The 24,246-nt window shown below is 31.2% G+C and overlaps 1 protein-coding gene across 6 annotated transcripts in view; it reads left to right on the top strand.

Moving 5' to 3' along the window:
* Nucleotides 1-24,246, top strand: part of Stxbp5 (syntaxin binding protein 5) — a 180,444-nt gene that overhangs the window by 56,380 nt on the left and 99,818 nt on the right. For all 6 annotated transcript variants that reach the window (XM_058573613.1, XM_046427358.2, XM_046427360.2 and 3 more), the window contains 4 exons: nt 17-80; nt 1,594-1,677; nt 8,549-8,672; nt 20,440-20,518. In XM_058573613.1, coding sequence (XP_058429596.1) covers nt 17-80; nt 1,594-1,677; nt 8,549-8,672; nt 20,440-20,518 — 351 coding nt within the window. The remainder of the gene's footprint in view (nt 1-16; nt 81-1,593; nt 1,678-8,548; nt 8,673-20,439; nt 20,519-24,246) is intronic.

Genomic DNA, 24,246 nt, shown 5'->3' on the forward strand with positions numbered 1-24,246 from the left:
TTTTTTTTTTTCTTAGATCATCTAAATCTCACCCAGGGCCTGTTGTCCATATAAGTGATAATCCAATGGATGAGGGAAAGGTAGAATCTTATCTTAAAATTTTTGTTTTATTTAAATGCATGATTTTTGTGTTTTTAAACATGCAAACTATTCTAGGACCACATGCTGAAAAGTTGAGATTGCTAATAAAGATTGTATATTGTATGCACTTAACGGTTTGTTTTTCAAGTAATACAAGTAAAAGAATCAGAGTGATTTGTAATTTGAAAAAGCAAAGATACACTAAAGCATAAGTAAAATTTAATTATTAATTGCAAATAATAAGCGTAATTTAAATACTTTCAATGATTTCAGTAATTTAATAAATTTAAATTATTAATTTATATTTGGCTTAATCAAAATATTTTCCCTGATTTTCTGATAAATTGGACAAAAAGTTTGGTCTGGGGTTCCTTTTAACATTTTAGTTATGTAGTTTTTATAGTGCTTTTCATTTATTGCCTTATGTTAGAGTTATCTCTATATCTCATTTCCCTTAAATTTTCTTTATAATTCCAGTTACTAAGGGAGAGGCTTTTTGAAATGTTCTTTAAGTTTTGTATAATTTGAGATTTTTTGAAATGTTATTTAATTTTTAAGTGTGGTAAAGGATGAAGCTGAAAAGGTAAGAAATAGATATGCCATTACAGTACGTTGTGTTATAGAATTTGAACTTTACCTTAAAAATAATAATAAGGCCATTAAAAAGCTTTAAGTGGAAGCATACATAACCCTGTTGATTTGCATTTTTTAACTGTACTCTAGCTCCAATATGGAATGGGTTAAAATAGAGTCGAGGAGAACAGAAAGGATATCTGTATATCTTGAACCATGATGAAGATACTGGGGATGGAAGGACATAATTTAGGAAGATAAGAGAATGTAATCTTAAATTTACTTGTTTTTTTATTACATGTTGAGGGAGGAACTAGAGTTAAAGATGATCCTTGTGTTTCTGGCTGGAACATCTGAATAAATGTGGTGATAAGGAATAGTGAAAGAGACCTGACAACAGTGAATGCCAGAGAAACTGAGAAGAGAAGGATGTAATTAATTCATGTTGAATATGTTTACTTAGAGGTTCTAATAAAGATAAGCAATGATATCATCATTGGAAAGATGTACCTAAGTCTCATGAAGAGTTTCTAGGCTGTTTATGATTTAGAACTAATCAATATATTGATTTAGTGAGATTGCCTGAGAAAGTGCAGAATTTGAAAAGTTTATTATTTCTAAAGCACATACAAATGTTAATTTTTATTAGTAATTAACTTTAAGGTTAATTTATTAGTGAAAATGTGTGCATAGGATGTACTTTTTTCTTTTTCAAAATGTATGTTGAGTCCCTTATCAAAGGCATATAAATATGCAATTCAGTGTTCTTATTTGCCATCTATGTGATTAGTAACTGGCAGTGACAGCATTTAGTTATATTATAATTTATACTTGAAAGATATGAATGATAATAGTTACGTTTTATATAATAGAATATAATAAACATTTTATATAATAGAAAATCATCCCTAGATAAAGCGGCTTTTTCTTTTATTATAGCTTTTGATTGGCTTTGAATCTGGAACAGTAGTCTTATGGGACCTCAAATCAAAGAAAGCTGACTATAGATACACATATGATGAGGTAACAACATTACTTTTGCTAATAAAAGCTGTTTTCATTTCTCTAATTCAAAACACCTTCTCTAAGAACTTGTTGCTTTTAGTTTAGATAACCCATGTAATTGCACTAAAATGTAGGTTGTTCTCCCATTATTAATTTATTCAAATAATTCAAAAGATACAAAATTGTCCACTCCTCATATTTGGTGACCTAATTCCTTTACAGGTAGTTACCATGCTATCAATTTCTCATGTATTCTTCCTGAGAGTTTATGTATATTTAAAAGTAAATTCATAAATATGTTCTATTTTTTCTTTTGTATCGATAAGTGTTATATAGTTTGCTTGCTTTATAGTCCAAATAAGGCAAATAATAGATGCTCAAAAACTGAAGGATAAAAAACAGAATAAAGATTGTGATTGAATTATAAGCCTTTTAAATTAAGTCTTTTTTAATCTATAGGCCTTTTTACTCACTCCTCACCTTCTTTCCTTATGTGGCTCCTCCTTTTGGTCACTTATTTTTTGACAATTTAGTCTCCCAGATATTCTATTTTTCTGTTTGCATCCTCATTGTCTTTAACATCTTTTTTAAAAATATCTTTATTTTGTTTATTTTTTTTTATGTGGTGCTTAGCATTGAACCCTGTGCCTGTCTCACGTGTGACAGGCAACCGCTCTGCCACTGAGCCCCAACCCCAGCCCCAACATCCTTTTTTTTTTAAGACATTTTTTTCTTCCCCTCAAATTACCTATAAATTGGATGGCTTATGAGGCTTGATCAAATTCAGGTTCATTTTTCATTTTTAGCAAGACTGATGATGCTGATACTCTTCCATCAGCTGGATCCCCATCTGTTAGTGATATTGGCAGTCTGTGGTGCTAAAGACCTAGATCTTCTAATGCATAAGTGGTTGCAAATGCATTTCTTCTCTGTAGTAAAAGAGAAACTTCCTCTTATGCTGGTTGGTTCTATAATAATACTGTTTATATAGCAGAAGTAGAATAAATGCTGAATTCATAATCTTTATTTTGGTACATGTTAAGCATTCCTAATCTGAAAGTCCAAAATCTGAATTATTCCAAAATGCTTTTTGAGCACCATTCAAAATATTGAGTATTTGGGGGGTTGGGATTAAGGATATTTAGTAGGTGAAATCTATGCAAATATTCCAGAATCAAAAAAACTTTGAAATCTGAAACACTTCTGTTTCAGTCATTTCAAATAATCAACCTGTATTTGCTCCAAAGAGATTATTTTCTAGGAATCTCAGTGATAAAGCAGTTTAATTTTATTTCATTTTCACTGTGTGCTTAATGATTGAGCCATATAATGTATGTTAGTCCATTAAAGTTATTATTTATATTGCTTTTCAAATTGTGCCAGTGAACCTGTGTCTTGGTGATAACCATATATTCCCCTGGGTCTTGGTAATAATCCTATATTCTTGGATAGCTTCCTTGCTATCTAATTTTAAAAAGATTTTTACTGATCTTTTTTATCCTCAACCAAACTTAAAATAAGATTTTTTTTCTTTTCTTTCTTTCTTTTTTTTTTCTTTTCTTTTTCTTGGTACTGGGGATTGAACTCAGGGCACTCAACCACTAAATCATATCCCCAGTCCTATTTTTTTTTTTTTTTAATTGAGAGACAGGTTCTCATTGAGTTGCTTAGTGCTTTGCCATTGCTAAGGCTGGCTTTGAGCTTGTGATGCTCCTGTCTCAGCCTCCCAAGTTGCTGGGATTACAGGCATGCACCATTATGCCTAGCAAAGTAAGATATTTTGCCATGGAATTATGGCAGAGTTTTTTGTTTTTTGATTGTGTGTGTGTGTGTGTGTTTTGGTGTCAAACAGTAGCTGGCATCATGATTTGGATACTGGGATATTTATGGTTTTCCATTCCTGTGAATAAAGCTATTGCTAGGAAATGTGTAAGTGGTTTTATCTCTTTAAGATAAAATGTGAGTTACGCTTTCATACTGAAACATTGTTACTCAAGGACAGACTGAATTGGGTAATTACAGCAATACTTTGAATACTTTGTAAATGCTTGCATATTAAGCATAATATATCTGACCAAAAGTAATTTCCTTTTTAGTCATAACATCATACTGTTTGTTTCTCATGAATCAAGATCTTCAAATTAAAAATTTTTTTGAATAAAGTTTTTATTATTTCTCTAAAAGTTTCTTGTAGAATTGAAAGCATATTTTTTAAAACTTATTTATTTTTTATTAGTTCTAATCAATTATACATGATAGCAGAAAGCTTTGTGATTTATTGTACACAAATGGAGCAGAATTTTCCACTCCTCTGGTTGCACATGAAATAGAGTCACACCATTTGTGCAATCACATATGTACCTAGGGTAATGATGTCCATCACATTCCATCATAGTTCCTACCCCATGCCCTCCCCTTCCCTTGGCCCCATCCAAAGTTCTCCACCCATCTCATGCTTCCTAATGCCATTATGGATTAGCATCCATTTATCAGAGAAAACATATGGTCCCTAGTTTTGGGGATTGGCTTATTTTGCTTAGCATGATATTCTCCAGCTCCATCCACTTACCTGAAAATGCCATAATTTTATTCTCTGAAAACATATTTTTAAAACTGACTTTTTTGGTTTTGGATTTTATAAATTTAAATAGTAATCTTGTCTTAATCTATTATTGAGCCACGGGAATTAGATTTACCTTTTTATCTTAAGCAAAGAAACTGGACACTGTACGTGCAACCATAGTTTTCAGTAGTGTCACAGCAGGTAGTATATAGGACAGGATTCTGTAGACAAAGGAAATCAGCAAGGTACCAGACAGCAAAGAGATGTCTAGAGAGTTTTAGAAGTTGGCAGAAGGCTTGCCATACCTAATCTTCATTTTATTATTGATTAGTGCATAAGTGTAAGGTTTCGAAAAAATCCATTGGAAAGGAATATGTGGGTAAAATAAAAGTTTTCTTATGTTTTAAAATCTCTATAAGAAGTCATTATTATTCAAATTAAATATAATTACAATGCAGTATAGCTGGGCATAGTGGTATATGCCTGTTATGCCAGTGATGCAGGAGACTGACACAAGAGGATTACAGGTTCCAGGAAAACCTCAGCAATTTAGACCCTTTCTCAAAGTAAAAATAAAAAGGGTTGGGAATGAAGCTCACTGGTAGAACACTCTTGTATTCAGTCCTCAGTAACACACACACACACACACACACACACACACACACATATGCTAATGCATGATAAGAGTTTATGACATATGTAGAATTAAAACATGGACAATAGTGTGAAGGTCAAAAGACAATACTGTTGTAAGATTATTATACTGTATTTGACATAGTATAATATTGTATAATGGTTGACCAAGGCAAGTTAAACATATCCATTTTTAATCCTAAAGGAAATAACAAAAGCAGCAATACTAGCAACTCAAAAGCTAAGCTGAAGAGAAATGAAATTTTAAAAATATTCAAAGTAAGGCAAAAGAAGAGGGAAAATATTAAAAAAAATAGGTGATAAGAACAGTGAACAAATTGTAAGATGGTTGATTAAAGCCCAGCTATATCAGTTTTCATATTAATGGTTTAAATACCCCAATTAAAAGATAGATATTGTCTAGATTGCATAAGAAAAAGCAAGACTACATACTAACTATATACTCTATAAAAAATCCATTTTTAAAGACACGGGTGTTAGAAAGAAAGGAAGAAAAATTAATGTTAGCACAAATTTAAAAAAAAAAGGATGGAAGGGCTAATTATTAACAGACTAAGATAGAAACCTTCACTAAAATGGGCCATATTTAATGCCATAAAATCAAATATTAAATTATAGCAAATATTATTTTCTTGATAAGATTAAATTAGAAATTAATTATTAAAAGATATGGGAAAAATCTATAAGTACATGAAAGTGAAACAACATACTTCGAAATAACCTACAAGTCAAAGGAGAAAACTCAAGGGAAATTAGAAAGTACTTTGAACTGAAAAAAAAAAAAATGTTGAAGTCTGCGGATGCCACTGTAGAATTCAATGCATATATTAGAAAACCAGAAAGTTTTCTAATTCGTGACCTCAGTTTCTACCACAAGGAAAAAAAAAAAAAACCTAGAAGAAAAAGAGAAAATTTAATTCAAAGTAAGCCCTCAAAATTGAAATAATAAAGAGGAAAAAAATCAATGAAATAAAAAACAATAGAGAAAATTGAGTAAAAAGCTAAATATTTGTGAGAATCAATGAAATTGATAAACATGTAGTGAGAATAATGAGGAAAATAAAAAATACAGATTGCCCATACTAGACATAAGAAAGAAAATATCACTAATTTTTACAGAAATATAGAGGGACTCAAAAAAAATTCAGTCATGGGCTGGGGACATAGCTCAGTTGGTAGAGTGCTTGCCTCGCATGCACAAGGCACTGAATTCAAAAAAAGTAATAAAATCAATATCATTCATAAAATTAATCTTATATAACATTGAACAGAACATAAATATTGGGGAAGAGTTTAGAAAGTATTTTGTTAAAATTTAAAATTTTTGACAGTCAATAATAATGAACAATTCTATATATAATAATTTCTAAAATGTCTAAACTACCCCTGGAAACACCTGCACTGAAATTCAAATACAAAACATTTTAACATGAACCAAGAGCAATGATATAATAGCATGAACTTATGGAAGTAAAGTCAGTTGCTCAGTTTACTGAAGAACAGTTAAGAACTATTAAGAATGAAAAGGTATCCTCTTGAGATATAAAGTAATTTAAAGAGGATTTGGGGAAGTGATTTTTTAAAAAATTTACAAACTAATAATAATAATAATAAGAAGAAGAAGACAAAAATGGAAGGGTAGTCTGCTCTAGTTATATAAAAATAGTTTCCAGATAGAGGCTCAGTAGTGTAAAAGTTTCTGGCCAGAAGATGAGTTTCTTCAGATTAAAACTTGTCTCAGCAATTACTGTGAGAATTAGAGAATGTGTCTTGAAGTTCATTCTGAAATTTATTTATTACTTTTATTTTCAAATCTACATTTTGCTACTTTGTATTTTATTTACTTTAAAAAAATTATAATCTCTCAATGTAACTACTTTTTGCAATGGGATATTCATTGTAATAACTTATTTATATTTAGTGGTGATTTATTCTGAAAAACTATAGGAATACATTTTGTTTTCCTAAACTTGTCCATAGTATATATGTCATTGTCAGATATTCCTTAAGAAGTAAAATAATTGAGTAACAAAAACAGCATGGTATTGGCACCAAAACACACTGGTAGACCACTGGTACAGAATAGAGGACACAGAGTCTAACCCACAAAACTACAATTATCTTATATTAGACAAAGGTGCCAAGAACATGCACTGGAGAAAAGATAGCCTCTTCAACAAATGGTGCTGGGAAAACTGGAAATCCATATGCAACAAAATGGAATTAAACCCCTATCTCTCACCATGCACAAAACTCAACTCAAAATGGATCAAGGACTTAGGAATACAACCAGACACCCTGCATCTAACAAAAGAAAATGTAGACCCTAATCACCATTATGTGGAATTAGACCCCAACTTCCTTAATAAGACTCCTGTGGTGCAAGAATTAAAATCAAGAATCAATAAATGGAATGGACTCAGACTAAAAAACTTCTTCTCAGCAAAAGAAACAATCTGTGAGGTGAATAGAGAGCCTACATCTTGGGAGCAAATCTTTACCCTTCACACATCAGATAGAGCACTAATCTCTAGGATATATAAAGAACTCAAAAAGTTAAATACCACAAAAACAAATAACCCAATCAACAAATGGGCCAAAGACCCAAAGAGACACTTCTCAGAAGATGATGTACAATCAGTCAACAAATATATGAAAAAATGTTCATCATCACTAGCAGTTAAAGAAATGCAAAACAAAACCACTCTAAGATTTCATCTCACTCCAGTCAGAATGGCAGCTCTTATGAATACAAACAACAATAAGTGTTGGCGAGGATATGGGGAAAAAGGTACGCTCATACACTGCTGGTGGAATGCACAGTGGTGCAGCCAATATGGAAAGCAGTATGGAGATTCCTTGGAAAATTGGGAATGAAACCACCATTTGACCCAGCTGACCCTCTCCTCAGCTTGTACCCAAAAGGACTTAAAAACAGGGACACAGGCACATCAATGTTTATAGCAGCTCAACTCACAATAGCTAAACTGTGGAACCAACCTAGATACCCTTCAATAGATGAATGGATAAAAAAAAATGTGTCATATATACACAATGGAATATTACTCAGCAATAAAAGAGAATAAAATCATGGCATTTGCAGGTAAATAGATGGAGTTAGAGAAGATAATGCTAAGTGAAGTTAGCCATTCCCAAAAAATCAAATGCCAAATGTTCTCTTTGATATAAGGAGGCTAATTCATAGTGGCATATGGAGCGGCGGGAGATGGGAAGAATAGAAGAACTCTAGATAGGGCAGAGGGGTTGGAGGGGAAGGGAGGGGGCATGGGGTTATTAATGATGGTGGAATGTGATGATCATTATTATCCAAAGTACAGATATGAAGACACGACTTGGTGTAAATATGCTATGTATACAACCAGAGATATGAAAAATTGTACTATATATGTGTAATGAGAATTGTAATGCATTCTGCTGTCATATATAAATAAAAAAGGTAAAATAATTGAAAGGAATTAAAACATTGTCAATATGAAATAAAATCTCTGTGTGTTTCAAGAATGCTAAATTTTGGGAAAGTAAAGTTAACATTGATTTCAGCTTGGAAAATATAAAAAGAATTTAAAATAAAAAATCATTATAAAACTATTTATGATAGGTTTGATATTTAAATAATTTTGAAAAATGAAATTCTTTTTCCTTCTTCTTTAGGCTATTCACTCTGTTGCTTGGCATCATGAAGGAAAACAATTTATTTGCAGTCATTCAGATGGTACCTTGACCATCTGGAATGTGAGGTCCCCTGCTAAGCCTGTACAGACAATCACACCACATGGTAAGAATACCTTGATTTTAAATACTTCTTGAATTATAACATAAACTCTTTGTTTTTTGAGTTTGCTTTTGTGTTTGTTCAGTTTTTAATGAATATTGTATTTATTTAATATGATATTTCATCTTTTGAATATCATTTCTTTAGTAATCCAAAAAGCAAATGGTCTTTTGAGTGAGGTAGGACTCTAAGCTTTTGTCATCTTAAAGCTATCACTTGCAAGTTGTCAGTGTTATATGAAACAATGTGCTTGAAACAGGCGTACCTCTATAGGATGAATTTTATACATTAAACTTGGGATTTGAGTGTTCCCAATTTATCCCAGATTTAACGATTGACTGGGAAGACTCTCAGGACTCAGCATATAGTCATATTGCAATTGTGATTTATTACTGCAAAAGAACATAGAGCAAAATTGGCAAAGGGAAAAGGCACTTGTATAAAATATGGAGAAAAGTAAGTTCAATCTTCCAAGAGCCCTCTCCCCATGGAGTTATGTTGGACATACTTCATCATTCTAGCAGTGAGTTGTTGTTACCACATGTGAGAAATATTATCTATCAAATAAGCTCACCTGAGCCTGTGTGTTTTTATTGTTCGTCATATAGGCTTTAGCATGTACCAAAATTCCAGATTCCCAGAAGGAAAGTAGAGGTTCAGCATAAACTACTTTCTTTGTTCAACAGTGAGGCACAGTGATCCAACCTTATCAGTCAGATAATAATGGGAGCTGCCTCAAAAGGCAAAGTCCCAGACATCAACCAAAAGGTAAATTTGCAAGTAGATTTTTCTAGGGATAGCAGTCTCTGGCCTGCTATATTAACTTTTTTTTTCTGTATATATAGTATTTTAAAAACTGCTGTGAAAATTGTATTAGGTTATTTATTAAAGCTGAATTAAGAAGTCCTCTTTTAATTTTGAATCCATATTTTTTGGATCGATCTGAATTCTCCATCCCTAATCCAAGAGAATTCTTCCTGAGAAATTTAGAGAAATCACATTTAAAGAAACTATTATAAACTGATAATAATAAAAGATAATCTTTATAGCTATTGCTAATATTTCATTTCTTGCTTTAAATATAAATAATCACTTTCTAAATATTCTGAGTTATTGCTATATTGATATTAAAGAAACAATAAAATTAAAAAACAAGTTTTATCTGTCTGTGGCAGTATGGGTTTTTAGGCTTCTGTTCCTGTGAGAATAGCAATTCTTGACATCAAGATATACTTTACTATTGCTCTGTAATAAGAGTCCTCTGCTGGAAAAACACTTACTTTAAAAAATTTGCAGCAGGGCTATTTACAAGTGAATCTAGAATATATCCGTTATGATAGTAGATTTTAGTTTTTCTTAGTGTATTTTTCTTCTTTCTTTCATTAATGCCTAGGTTCCTAATCTTGTTGATACTCTTGAAAATTCCCGTAAGTCTTAGAATCCTCTAACCCCACTGGGAAATCTAGAAAATTTAGAAAACCCAAAAAGTAGAGATAAGGGCAGTTAGCTCAAACACCTTTCCTTTCAAATTCAGAAGAAAATACAACTAGTATCAAAGATAGTAGAAATATATAATGATGCTATTGCATCTTGAAGTTTATCTGTTTTTTCTTTTAAAGAATAGTACTAGGACTGGAGGTGTCGTTCAGAAGTAGAGCACTTAACCTAGCATTTGCAAACCCAAGGTTCAATCCCCAGCATTGCAATATTGCAATAAAAAGAAAGCGCTAAGTGCATTTTCTTTTTGAAACCATAGTTGCTATAGTGCCCAGTCACCCCTAATTATTCTATGGTGTGTGTGTGTGTGCGCGTGCATGCCCACACACACACATACACACAAACATATATATACATGTATATATATATATATATATTTTTTTTTTTTCCTAATAAAACTTTCTCCTCTCAACAAGTTTTGTCTTTTATCAGAAAATACTGCGTGTTAATTAGATTTGGTTGCAATGTTTCTTCAGTCTTTAAAATCTGGAACAGTTATTGAGCCCTTTTTTTTGTTTTTAACTTTCATATCAGGTAAATTATAAAAATTATTAAGCACTTATTTTGTACATAAATGTGCTTCAGTATTGCCTGATGTTTTCTCATGATTAGATTCAGGTTGCACTTTTTTAGCAGCATATCCTAGAGAGATTATAATGTATTATTATTTTTAATTTTTTATGATTTTTTTAGTATTTCTTACATGACAGTAGTGGAGTACATTACATTCATAATTTTTTTGCATTAAAATTCTTAATACACCTTTATACCACAGTTTATCAAATCTCTGTTTGTACATATGTTATGTTGACACCAAATTTACATCTTCATACATGAATTTGGTATAATGATGACCGTCTCCTTCCACTGTCCTTATTATTTTTACATCTTCTCAAGTAAAACCTTTTGTGCGTGTGCTCTTGGGAATGGAACACAGGGCCTACCTCATTCTAGCTAAGCACTTTACCACTGAGTTCCACCTCTAGCCCCCAAACTTATTTTTTCTTTCTCTCATATTGGCAGTATCTTTTGATTCCTTGATTAGGAATATGTGTGCTGTGTCTCTACTATAAACTTATTCTTTTTCCCTTTGAAATTAAGTATTTTTAATTTATATTATCAATAAGTATGTTGATATGAATTACTTTCTTTGAGATTATGTGCATACTGCTACTCATCAGACTTTTCCCTCTAATTTTGGTATCTATTGATGTTTCCTACCTCAATTATTACTCTAATATTGCCAAGTAATAACTTTTTTTAATCTAATCTTGTTTTTGTTTTTCATACTACGAACAGGTCTTTAAGAGCAAACTTTATAAATCATATAAATCAGTCTCTACAATGTTTGTAGTGTGTTAGAAAAGGATCATTAGCTAAAATTATTTTTAAACCAGTAAGATAAAGAATATTTGACTTACTATCTTTTCTCAGAATTAGAATCCAAACAAAATGTAAATATGGCTTTTGTTGTCCAATATAGTAGTCTAAATGTAGGTGGTCAGAATTTTATTTTATTTATTTATTTACTTATATAAAATAGTGTTTGATTTCTATGCATATTTCTGTTATGCTTTGTTTTTTTACAATGTTTCTGAAGTGACTATGCTCTATTCTGTTGGAAGAATGGCCTTTTAGTTGCATAGCCAAAGACTTTTAATATTTTCTGATTCCTTAAGGTGTTATATTATTTTGTCAAGTAATATTATTATTTTTTTAAAGTATTCGGTAAATATTTTGACAATGACCTTTTGAAATAGCCATAAGTTAGAAAGATAATGTCACAACTAAGGTGATTTTTTAAAAAAATTTATAAAAGCCAAACTACAATAAGGTATGAATTTGTCATACTGTTAAAATTGTTAACAAAATGTATTCACTCCCAGTTAATAGAATTTTTTGAGTTTAAAAGCTAAGGAAATTTTTATTTTATTATATTTTAAAATAATTTCTAAGTGTTAACAGCAAGACTGAGTATAATTGTAGTTTTTATTTTCTATGGAACAGACTTGATAAACTGGAGACCCTGAAGCAGGAATACCCAAATAGTAGTGTCTGGATTTTAGGTGTAACAGAGGCCTTTATGTGCTACACATAATTTGTACAAACTTTTATATGTACAAATTGGATTCAAAAATAGTTCTCCCTTTTCCTAGGGGAATGCAGTAAATGTACCATGGTGAATAAATATAACTTTTATAATCCCAAAAAGATAAAATAGTGTTATTTTATTTTATACAAATAATTCATACTTTTAAAATATGAATTCTAAGAGTTCTAATCTTTTTTATTACTTACTTATTAACTTATTGTTGGTGGTATATAACTTACTAAAGCAGTTTTGTGTTCACAACTGAGTTCCATGGCAAAGTCGTGTCCATTTTGATATAGTAAAGTACAGAGATATGATTTATATATCTTGTTGTGGTATGTGTATCTATTCTTTACATATGATATTTGTGATACATAATTTTCAGAATAACAACTATCTGTTGATGAATTGAAATTTAGTTCTTTTGGGGCTGGGGTTGTGGCTCAGTGGTAGAGCACTCACCTAGCATGTGAGAGGCACTGGGTTCAATCCTCAGTTCCACATAAAAATAAATAAATAAAATAAAGGTGAAAATATATATATATATATATATATATATATATATATATATATATATATATATATATTAACTTTAGTTAAAATATAGTTCTTTTTTTCTCATTGTTGTCTTCTATTATGGTCTCTTGATCTTAATTTTAGCCAAACAGCTATGGCAAATTACTTTGAATCTACTAGACTTTTAAAATTTTGTACATTTTTGGTGTTTTAAATTTAAACCTACCTAATAGTTATTCAAGTATCTTAGTCTTGGAAAACATTTATAGTATTACCTTGATAGTCAGGAACCAATTGAACTCCTACTAGTATTTTACTTTAATGTTTATTGTTACAGGGTTTCATACTTAAAATAGGTCAAGATAGCCTTGAAGAATGTGTTCACAAGATTTATTGTTACATTAGCCTAAAGGGATTTTAACTCCAAAAGACACATATGTGGTTATAGCCTTTTAGTTCCATAGTTTTTGGTTCTGTGAAGTTGGTTAATGTTTCTGAACCTCATTATTCTTATATATAAATAGAGATAATAATGAAAGTTAATATGGCCTCTTCACGTGGTTGTGAGAATTATATATGTTCATTCAATAAATATTTATTGGTTCCACTGTATAAGTACTATTTTAGGTATGAATCATATAAGCAATATGTAAGTAAAAGTACCTGGAAATTATTAGGTGCTATAAATGTGTGATTCTAGTAAATACAAATCTGGAAGGATAGATTAGTTTTCAAAAATATAGTTCACAAATACTGTTTATTTTTTTCTTATTGATGAGTTATTTGGTCTAAGAAGTATGTAATTGTCAAAGAAGTTTTAGAAATGCTAAATTAAATTTTTCTTCACTATAAAACACAATAGGTGATTTTTTGACTCCTTAAACAAAATGTGATAGCTCTCTTTAATCCAGTTTCCATGATATCAAAAAACATTTCCTTGGCAACTAGAAAACCTGAAACCTATTCTAACCTTGTTACATATGAAATACATTGTGGAGATAATTTCTATTCTCTGGGATTTAGTTTCATTATATGTTTAATGGCAGGATTGAACAAGATGAATTTTCTTTAACTTTTTTTTCTTAGTTGCTGATGGACCTTTGTTTTATTTATTTATGTATATGTGGTGCTGAATCCAGCCTTGCACATGCTAGGCAAGTGCTCTATCACTGAGCCACAACCCCAACCCCTGAATAAGATGAATTTTAAGGTTTAAAATTTTATGAATATGTAAAAAGTAAGCAGAAGTTAATTTATGTAGATTCTGCAAAGTCATTTCATCTTGATGAACTGTGGATTCTGTATTTCTGTAGGGGAAGTGAAAGGAAAGTGACCACAACACTCTGAGCAACCAAGAGATCTTTTTGCAGCAGTGCAACAGAGGAGAAAAGAGAGAAAGAGAGAGGGGGGTGGGGGAGGAGAGCATGCACTCAAGGGAGACCAAGAGATCAAGAGAGAGAGACAGAGCAAGAGAACAAGAGAGCAAGAGAGAGAGAGGCCCAGCAGGAGGGAGTTTTTATAGCCCAAATCTAATGGGGCCTCTGTGTCTGCAAGCAGCCTTGTTGGCACAAGGGGGGGTTGAGTGTTCAGCCTTGAGTGGGGGTTGAATGTTCAGCTTTGACTCAAACAGGTGATAAAGGACCAGACAGAGGGAGGTTTGAGTGCCTGAGCCATCCTGCAGCTAACATTTGTTCAGCCTGCCCTGCAGATAACATAGTTCAGCGTATTCTGCACCTAACAGGTAGACTCTGCTTTTTTCTTTTGGTCTGTTTTTCTCCTGTGACAGATAGGCTTTCGTTATTCATTATTTACGAGGAATAACTTGATGGCTCATATTCTTAACCTTGAAGTTGTGACCTTGTTATGTGTTTTGTTGGGCCAGTGCCCCACATGACAGCCCTGGGGATGATATGTAGCAGAATGAGATTTTCTGATTGTCAACTTTGCCAGAATCAGATGATTCCCTAAGGAAATGGAGATCCTAAGCAGTCAAAATCAATAGATGTCTAAAGTAGAAAATGACATTTTAAATTTAGTTTCTAGCGCTTATTCATCAGTACAATCAATCTACTTATCAACAAGTAAACCAAGATTGGGGAACTTTTATTCTATTAAGAGTCACTAAAGAAAAAATAGAATCAAAGTTTAAGAAAAATTCAAGTTAGGATGAAATATACACAGAATTCTGTTCATCTACTTTTAGGGTTCATCTGAAGCATAAAATAAATCCATACTTTAGTTCTTTATAGAATTTAAAATTTTCTCCAGAAAGGACTTACCACATTCCTTAGCATCCTTAAGTTAGGCTTTTATTTAAAGGCAAAGGATATAATATAGCAAGAGAAAAGAATGCAGATAAGCATTCTGAAACATCCCCTATAAGCATGCTCCCCATGGCACTTACTGACACACAACAGTTATGCTGAGTATCCAGGTACATCCACCAAAATCTGGCTTCTGGATAGTTCCAGGAGAAACTCAGTAAGGCCTTTTAATTGATACATCCAATTTGCCTGTCAGTGCCCTGAGGGTTAACAAGGAAGTTTTAGAACTTGAACACTTCATCAAAAATCCCACCATCCTTAAATCTTGGCTAAGAATCAAAAACCAGATATTCAGATATATCCAGTCCCCAGCTTTAAATCAACTCTGTCTCCATATATATTAAGAGAAGTTCACCCTTCTGTCCCTGTTCTCAGACTAATATTATTAACATCAACAGTGTGATTTTCTAGTTTGTCATTGTATTTTTTTGAAAATCATTATTCGATAGAAATGTAATGTGAACCACATAGATTAATTTTAATTTATTAGTAATCATATTAAAAACACTAAAATGAAAGTTAAAATTGATATTATTTATTTTAACTTTTATTTAACCCCCGTATGCAAAAGTATTATTTTGTCATGAAATCCAGCATACAAAATTGAGATATTTCACAGTGTTTTTTTGTATTAGGCCTTTGAAATATAGAATACATTCTACAGTCACAGCACATTTTGACTTGGACTAGCCATATTTCAAGTGCCCAACAACAGAATGTGACTGTTGGCTACCATTTTGGACAGCTGCTCTACACTGAAAAAGCAAAACTACAATATAACAACTGTGTCAGTTAGAAAATATCCTGTGTTCTAATTGGCAATATGAAAAACTTAGTAATTGTTTTTGTCATTGATCTTCATTCTTTTTTTTAAATCAATCTTTATTCATTTAAGAAACATTTTATTGAGTATCTCCTATGCATTAGAGATTAAATGCTGGGAGTAGATTGCCCTTAAAGAGTTCATAGTCAAGTGAATGAAAATGATCTATAAACTTATAACTATAACTATTGTGATAAGTGCTGATGAGGTTGTATACAATAAGATGTGAAAACAAAGAAATAGTGGTGTTGTTTTGGGTGAAGGGTATAGAAACAGTTCACAAATTCAGGACATAGGAGTGGGGTCTTAAGGAAAGGGGTTGGGGTGTTATTCGATAGAAAACAATAGGACAAGGTTGTTTTAGTGAAAAAATACATAGTCACAAAGATGTAATCATAAGCAGTGTTTTTGGAAAACTGTTAGGGTTTAAAATTTGTTTGAGTTAAAAGCAGGAAATGAAAAAAAATGTATAGAGGCAAGATTATACATCGAAGTATGCTAAAATGTTTGAACTTCATGATGGAAGCCTAGTAAATGAGTTTACAGTGAGGAATACACAATTAGCATCTTGGAAAATATCACTTTAATGGTAGTGCATCAGGTGACCTGAAGGCAGAAGAGGTTGCACAATAACTAAATGCTTACATTAATAAACAGTTAATACTGAAGATTTCAGTTGTGACAGAGGAAATGGGAAGAAATGGAAATTCATGACTGAAATTCTGGAATTAGTAGAGCTCAGACTAGTTCATGTGGCAGAATATCCATTGTGGTTGGTAAGTGGGCATAGGAAAAGGACATTTATAAAACGAAAAGAAATTGTATGTGGATGGCATAAAGGTTTATGTGATTTATTAAGTTAGATTTTATAATTAGTCAGATCTTTTCAGGGACTTGTTAAGGCAGTTCTCAGGTAGAAGAAACACCTTATTGCTCCGCTGGTGTACAGCACTTAAGTAAAATGACACCTGGTGAATGAAATCTGGTGATTTTCTAAATATTCTTCTATTTATCTATGACTTATAAAATCATATCTAATGCCTTATTACTTGGTTTACAAAATAGTTAGTGTGAGAATACAGATGAATAATTTAATCTTTCTGGACCAGGAGCAGTAATCAGTAACATGTTTTTTAAAACATCTTAGTTGGAAAAGTATCAGAATATGCCAATCTAAAATACTCACTGGTTTCCAAGCAATATTAGCAAAGAATGATAACTAGAAAAACAGCCAAATGTTTTTTAAATTTATGGAGATGATGAAATTACTAGAATTTTTAACTGGAGGAAAAAAGGTTAACTTTAAAGGAACAACAATAAAACTAGCTTTCAAATGTATTACAAGTCTAAATGCTAGAACACAAAGGATCAACATGAAGACTGAGCAAGAAAAAATAATTTTATACCTAGCCAGGTTTTATGCAAGGTATGCAAATACCGTCTTGCAAGAGTTCAATAAATATACCCTTTAATGACCTTCTTAAAAATTGTTCTAGCTACTAAAACACTGAATATTGAAATAAGTTAGTGACTTATTTATGAATAAAAACAAAATTTTATATAATATAATAATTTTGAAAACAAATGTAAAATTGGGTCTGTGATACCAAATAATAATAAGTGGTAATAAATAATGACAATTATTATTAATTTATTATTATTATTTAGGTACTAGGAATTTAACCTAGGGATACTTTAACACTGAGCTACATCCTTAGCTCTTTTTAATTTTTATTTAGAGATATCATCTTTGCTTAGGGTCTTACTATAAGTTGCTGGGGTGACCTTGAACTTTTGATCCTTCTGTCTCCACTTCCTGAGTCTTTGGAATTATAGACATGTGCCACTCACAGTGCCTGGGCTTATGAGTCCAAATTATACCAGTCTGACACTTCTATTAGAGCTTTGTAATTTTTTTTAGACTTTTATTTATACCTTTATTTTTTCTTATTTTTTTCTCCTACCTCAATAGTCAAGTTTTCCTTCTACATTCCTTTCCAGTCCTTACATCTTATCTACCACTAATCACTTCTTGGTTCTGAAAATTGAGCTTCCTCTTGGACATTCAGGGTCCACTGAACCATCATTTCTTCAGAAGGAAGGAAAGTGATGATCCTAGGATCTTAAATTAAGACAAGATTATATGTTTTACCAACAGATTATAGACATATTTATAAAAGCCATATAGTACAGCTAACATTTCCTAACAATGGGAAAACAATGAAGTCTCAATAAGTAGTGCTTGCAGGTACATAGTTATGTCAAAACTCATTATGTACTTAAATTTATGCATTTCCTTGTAGATGTATTAAAACTCAAAACTATTTTAGTTTTTCAGTCTCTTCACTTGTTGTAGGTTTATTCATATTGTCTATTTCTTTTTGAGTCAATTTTAATAATTTTGTCTTTCTACACATTTATTCATCTCCTCTAAGGCATCTCATTTGTTGACATGCAGTTGTTCATAGATTTCTTTACAGTTCTTTATCTGATCCTATGATTTGAGTTTTCTGCCTCTTTTTTTGGTCAGTGTAGCTAAAGGTTTTTTATTTCTTTTATTTTATTTCAAAGTAGTTCCTGATTTATCTTTTTCTTCTTCCTGTTTTTTTTTTTTGTTTGTTTGTTTGTTTGTTTTTCTTTTTGTGGTATTGTATTGGCCCAGGGTACTTTACCACTGAACTATTTTCCAGATCTTTTTTTTTTTTTTTTTTTAGTTGTAGTACTTTTATTGTATTTATTTTTATGTGGTGCTGAGAATCGAACCCAGTGCCTTGCACATGCTAGGTGAGTGCTCTACTGCTGAGCCACAACCCTAGCCCCTTCCCAACCCTTTTTATTTTGAGACAGGCCCTAACTTGCAGAGGCTGTCCTTAAATTTAGAGTCCTTCTGACTCAGCCTCTCAAGTTTCCAGGATTACTAACATATGTTATAGCACCTAGTATGATTTTTTCTTTTGATGTTTGTCTTTAGCCCATTGTTTATTTAGCAATATGTTGTTTACTTTTCACATATTTTTTAGAATCTCTATTATTTTTCCTGCTAATGATTTCTAATTTCATTCTGTTTTTGTTGAAGAACTTATTTTGTGTATGTTTATCTTTTAAATTTGATTGAGATTTATTTTATGGCCTAATATACAGTTCGTCCTGAAAATGTTTTGCATGTACTTGGGAAAATTATATTCTGTTTCTGTTAGGTGAAATGTTCTCTAAATGTTTGTTGGCTCTAAGTTGTTTTAAGTTGTTCAGATTTTGTTTCTTTGTTCATCTCCTGTTTGGTTGTCTATACACTATTGTAAGTAAGATGGTTGAGGTTTCCAACTATTATTATTATGTCTATTTTCCCTCTTATTTTTTAGGCATTTAATTTTCATATATTTTGATGCCATTATTTTTGGTGCATATTTGTTCATAATTGTTATATCTTTCTGGTATCTTGGCCCTTGGCAAAATATTCTCTTAGATTGTTGATGGAAGTATAAACAGGCACATTTCTGGAATACAGTTTTACCCAGATATCCTTTTTCTAGGAATTTATCCCAAGGAAATAATCATTAATTTATTTGCTCATTGAATGTTTATTGAGTACCCACTATATGTCAAAGGGTTTGTGCCACTAGAGACACAACAGGGAAAATATACACTAAAAATTTTTGCTTACCCAGAATTTACATTCTGGTTTGTTAGACAAACTACAACAACAAAAATAAATAAAAATAAAGGAGTGAAATATAAGGTATTTTAGAATAAGTGTTATAGAGGAAAAAATAAAAGTATGAAAGCAAATAAGAAGTGTTTGGGTAGGAGTATGTGTCAGAGATTCCCAAGGCAATTCCCATGTTTGGTGATTTGCCAAAAGTATAATAGTGTTGAGAGTAATTATTACTAAAAAAAGGGATAAAATAGATTTTTGTTTTATTTCTTTATTTTTTTGAGTTTTCTGTGGTTTCTACAATGAATATCTAGAAATAGATAACTAAAATCTCAAACATTTTGCAAATATCAAAAATCAAAATCAAAATTATTTTACAAAATTAGTTATTGACATTTTATAGAGCTTTGTGTGTTTTAGTAGCTTTTATACATTATAATGAATGGATTTTACTTAGGAGGATGAATATAAATGAATTTGTTAAAATAGGATTTAATTTTATAGCCTGTTACACCTGGATAAAAATGTGATATAGATTCATTTTTTAAAAATTTTGTATTCATTTAGCAAACTGAAGTTCTCTTTTGCTTATCTATAATGAAGAACATTGAGAAGACTATCATTTTTTCATAGTAGAATTTTATTACATAAATGTTATTTTACTTATTTTCAGCAGTGAATTTCAAACTGAATTTTGCCTGATCATTTAAAAGTATCGTATTTTATATTAAATATATCTTTCAAAATAATTTTGAAATGTTTCATGGTGAATTTCATTACATTTCACTTTCATTTCATAAATTGTCAATGCAAGAATTTAGAGTAATGTAGAATTTTAGAATTAAATGTAGGAAAATATATTTTAGGAAAACAGTTAAAGGATGGGAAGAAACCAGAACCATGCAAACCTATCCTCAAGGTGGAGTTCAAAACGACGAGATCTGGGTAAGATTTTACTTCATTACTAATATTCATTGTATCACTTAAATACCATAAAAGTCTATTTTGTCATTATTTTCAAAAGCTTTTTTGGAAGGGTCTAGCCCAGTCTTAGATTTTTATACCTTCTTTATTTAATAAAAGAATTAAAATTAATGACTGTAGGATAATATTCTTTGTGTTCTATATTTAGTAGTCTTACCATGTATCTTAGAAAATTTGAATTACTTTTCTTGTCCAATGTCATATATTCTCTTACATTATTCTTTGGAATAGTATTGTTTATTTGCCAGTAAAAATTGTGAAATAAGCAATGTGTAAAAAATACTCAAAATTTAACCTGTCTGTATTGTGTTAATTATGAAAGTTATGTAGTCTTCAGAAATTAAATCTAATAAGAATATTTGACAATTATGAAAATAAAGAGTTTAATATTAAAGGAAGTTTATCAGTTATATTTGTTGACACTATATGAGTTTGATATGAGAAGTAGGTGATTTTTATAATTTAAATACACAGAAATCTGTATCAAATATTATATTTAAAAATATAAAGGAAAAAAAATCTTCTAAAATCTATAGAATTCTATATCTTTAACTCCCAGAGGAATACTTTCATTTATGTTCTAGTGTGGTTTTATTTACTATATCTGTATAAGAGAGTAAATTTATTTATTATACTATAGGGGTTCTCAAATTATGGTCCCTGGACCAAGAGCATTAGCTGAGAAATTGTTAGAAATGCATATTTTCAGATTTCACACCTCTCCCCAACCTACTGAACAGAAACTGGAGCATGGAGGCAGGGGCAGCAATCCCTTTTAACTAGAGTTCTACTGCAGGACAACCTAGTGCCATTAACGTTTAGAACTGCTGGTGTATCTGGTGTATTTTTGGTTTATCCGTTTATAAAAACTGGTATTAGAATTGTCACATTCCTTTTTTTAATCTTTCCCCTTACTCTAATTCAACTTTGTTCTCTTCTCTTTTGAGAAAAGGACCTAGGCTAAACACACACACACATACACAGGGAAGATTGGGATTATGTTTTCGTTCATCCTCTCTGGCTATCCCCTGAGATCCAACATATATTCTATGTTCAGACAATAGATTGAATGAACTCTAAGAGACTTAGCACCTATTTAATTGCCTTTGGCATCTCTATTATGTGACATTTGGTATAGAATTATTTGTCTTCTTCGGCTTCAGTTTCCTCATTTATATCATACATGTATAATAGGTTTGTTGGTCAAAAGATGGTTGTGATGAATTAAATGAGATACCTATGTATGTAAAACATTTCATATATTGCCTGATATACAATAAATTCTTTAAATAGTTGAGAAACCACTTTTTATTAGGATACTTTCTGCCACCAGTTTATTTTTATTTGTCACGTGTATCTTACGACAAACAAAATATGAAAAGCATGGTAATAAAAAATAAATAAAAAGAAGAGGAAGGAGGAGGCAAACCAAAAAAAATCTATATTTGTGATGCATCAGAAAAACTAACAGTGTTTATTGTCTTCTGAATTCTTATTCATTCATTTTAACAAATATTGATTGACAGCAAAGATTTTTCCCTCTCTGCTCTACCTGTTCCAATCTCATTTCTGTATATTTACAAATTCTAGGTTTCTTCAGATGGCAGCAATCCTTTTCCTTTTATGGGATTAGAAGTGAAATTTTTTGAAAATGTTTTGTAGGCATTTGTACATATTAGATTAATGGGTTCACCCTCTTGTAATATCTTCTCCACTTTCTCAAGTTCTTTTTTTCACCTGGGATAAGAAATACAGTAAATTAAATTGTTTCTTCTTTTCTTTTACTACATCACCTTTTTCCTTGAAATAGTTTTCCAGATTCTAATGTTGAAATTGCAACTACTCTTTCTCAGCTAAAGCAGGATTACCCTTCATTAAGCCAGCTAGGCATCACTCTCACCTTTTTCTCCTATTCCTAGCAAGTGTCTTAGGCAAATGCTAACAAAATGTGTTCTATCAGTTTCTGTTGGCAAGTTACCAAATTTTATAAACTAGCCATCCTTAACACCTCACTTCCACATTTTCTTCTGTTTGCCTAGAAATCATTCTAGCAGGACGGGTTCTGTCTCCTCCTTTATAGCTCAGCATAAATGTTATTACCTTAAGGATATTTTGACCTCACTGCTAGACTAGGTCCTTTAGTATTGCATGCCTATCAAAGCATGCAATATTTTCTTTTCTAGAGCTTATACATATCATTAATAATGAAGTTATTTTTTGAGTATATGTCTGCCTCATTATAAATTGAGTTTGATAAAACTATAAGACTTACCCATCATCTCACCTCTAGTTGTCTAGGTTCTAACATAACATTGCCAAATTGGAAGAATTAGAATGTTAATTTAGGTAGGTTTATATAAAGTATAGTGGTGATGCGTTAGCTGTAAATGATAAATGCATTGACAGTGGTGAACTGTGACAGAAATAGAATCAAGATGTTATATAGCTTTTATTTTCTAATGAAGTCATTCAATAAAATATGCATTAGATCTAGAGAGACTAGATTTTCCCTTACATAGGGAATAGTGACAATATAATTAACAATGAGTTTAAAAGAAGTTTTATTTATGATATGGAACTAATTCTTTATGTGGCCAGGTCTTAACAAAAAATCAAATGTTAAGTCAATTCTGTTGAAGTCATTTCTTTGAGAAAGCAATGTGGCCTAAGTGTAGAATGCCTTGGTGAATAACCATCCATCAGCAGAGCTATGGAAAGTATGCTTTCTGAAGCCAGATCACCTGAGTCTGAGTACTGCCTCACTGTTCACATAGTGTGCAATATGGTACAAACCAACTTAAGCTTTCTGTGGCTGTTTCTGGAAAGTGGTAATAATAATACTAACCAACTCCTAGAATTGTCATGAAGTTTAGATAAAGGTATAAAACCGTCATAACATGCTCTTTACACATTAGTTGTCTCATGTATCAGATGTTTCAAAACAGCGTTTGATTACCTCTGACAAACATCTGAAATGCAGTTATTCTTTTATTTTGCTGACAAAAACAGAGGTACAAGTGCCAAGGTTGACTAGACTTCATAATAACTACAGAAATATATTATTCCCTAGATTGAGAACCATCTTAACTGAGAAACACTGATTTACTGCAGTGATTTACCAAAACAAAAAACAAAAAACAAAAAAAAACAGACATCAGATAATGGTGATCCATTAGTGTGTTGTGAGAATAATTTCATTGGTTATGACCATGAGTTTTTAATTGAGACAGTAAAATAAGAAGTAACAGTTTACTGCACATCAAGGGTAATTGTTCATGAAATTTTTGTGCAATTTTTATATCTGTATACTGGATTGTGAAATAAACTTCACTTCTTATTATAGGTCATAATGAAAATATTTGAAAGCCATGATTTACTAGAAATAATTGAGGTTTTGATATTTATTTTTATTTGTTCTTTTTAGCTATACATGACAGTAGAATCTATTTTGATATATTCTTTTTCTTTTTTTTTTTCAGTTATAGACAGACACAATGCCTTATTTTATTTGTTTGTTTTTATTTGGTGCCAAGGATCGAATCCAGTGCCTCACACTGCAAGGCAAATATTCCACCAACTGAGCCACAACCACAGCCCCTATTTTGATATATTTATATAAGCATGGAATGTATCTTATTCTAATTAAGATACCAGTCTTTGGATTTACAGGATGTTGAGATACACTGTGG

Source organism: Marmota monax, unplaced genomic scaffold, assembly GCF_021218885.2.
Source record: "Marmota monax isolate L192 unplaced genomic scaffold, Marmota_monax_Labrador192_F-V1.1 WCK01_AAM20220418_F8-fsc00114, whole genome shotgun sequence".
Lineage (NCBI taxonomy): Eukaryota > Metazoa > Chordata > Mammalia > Rodentia > Sciuridae > Marmota > Marmota monax.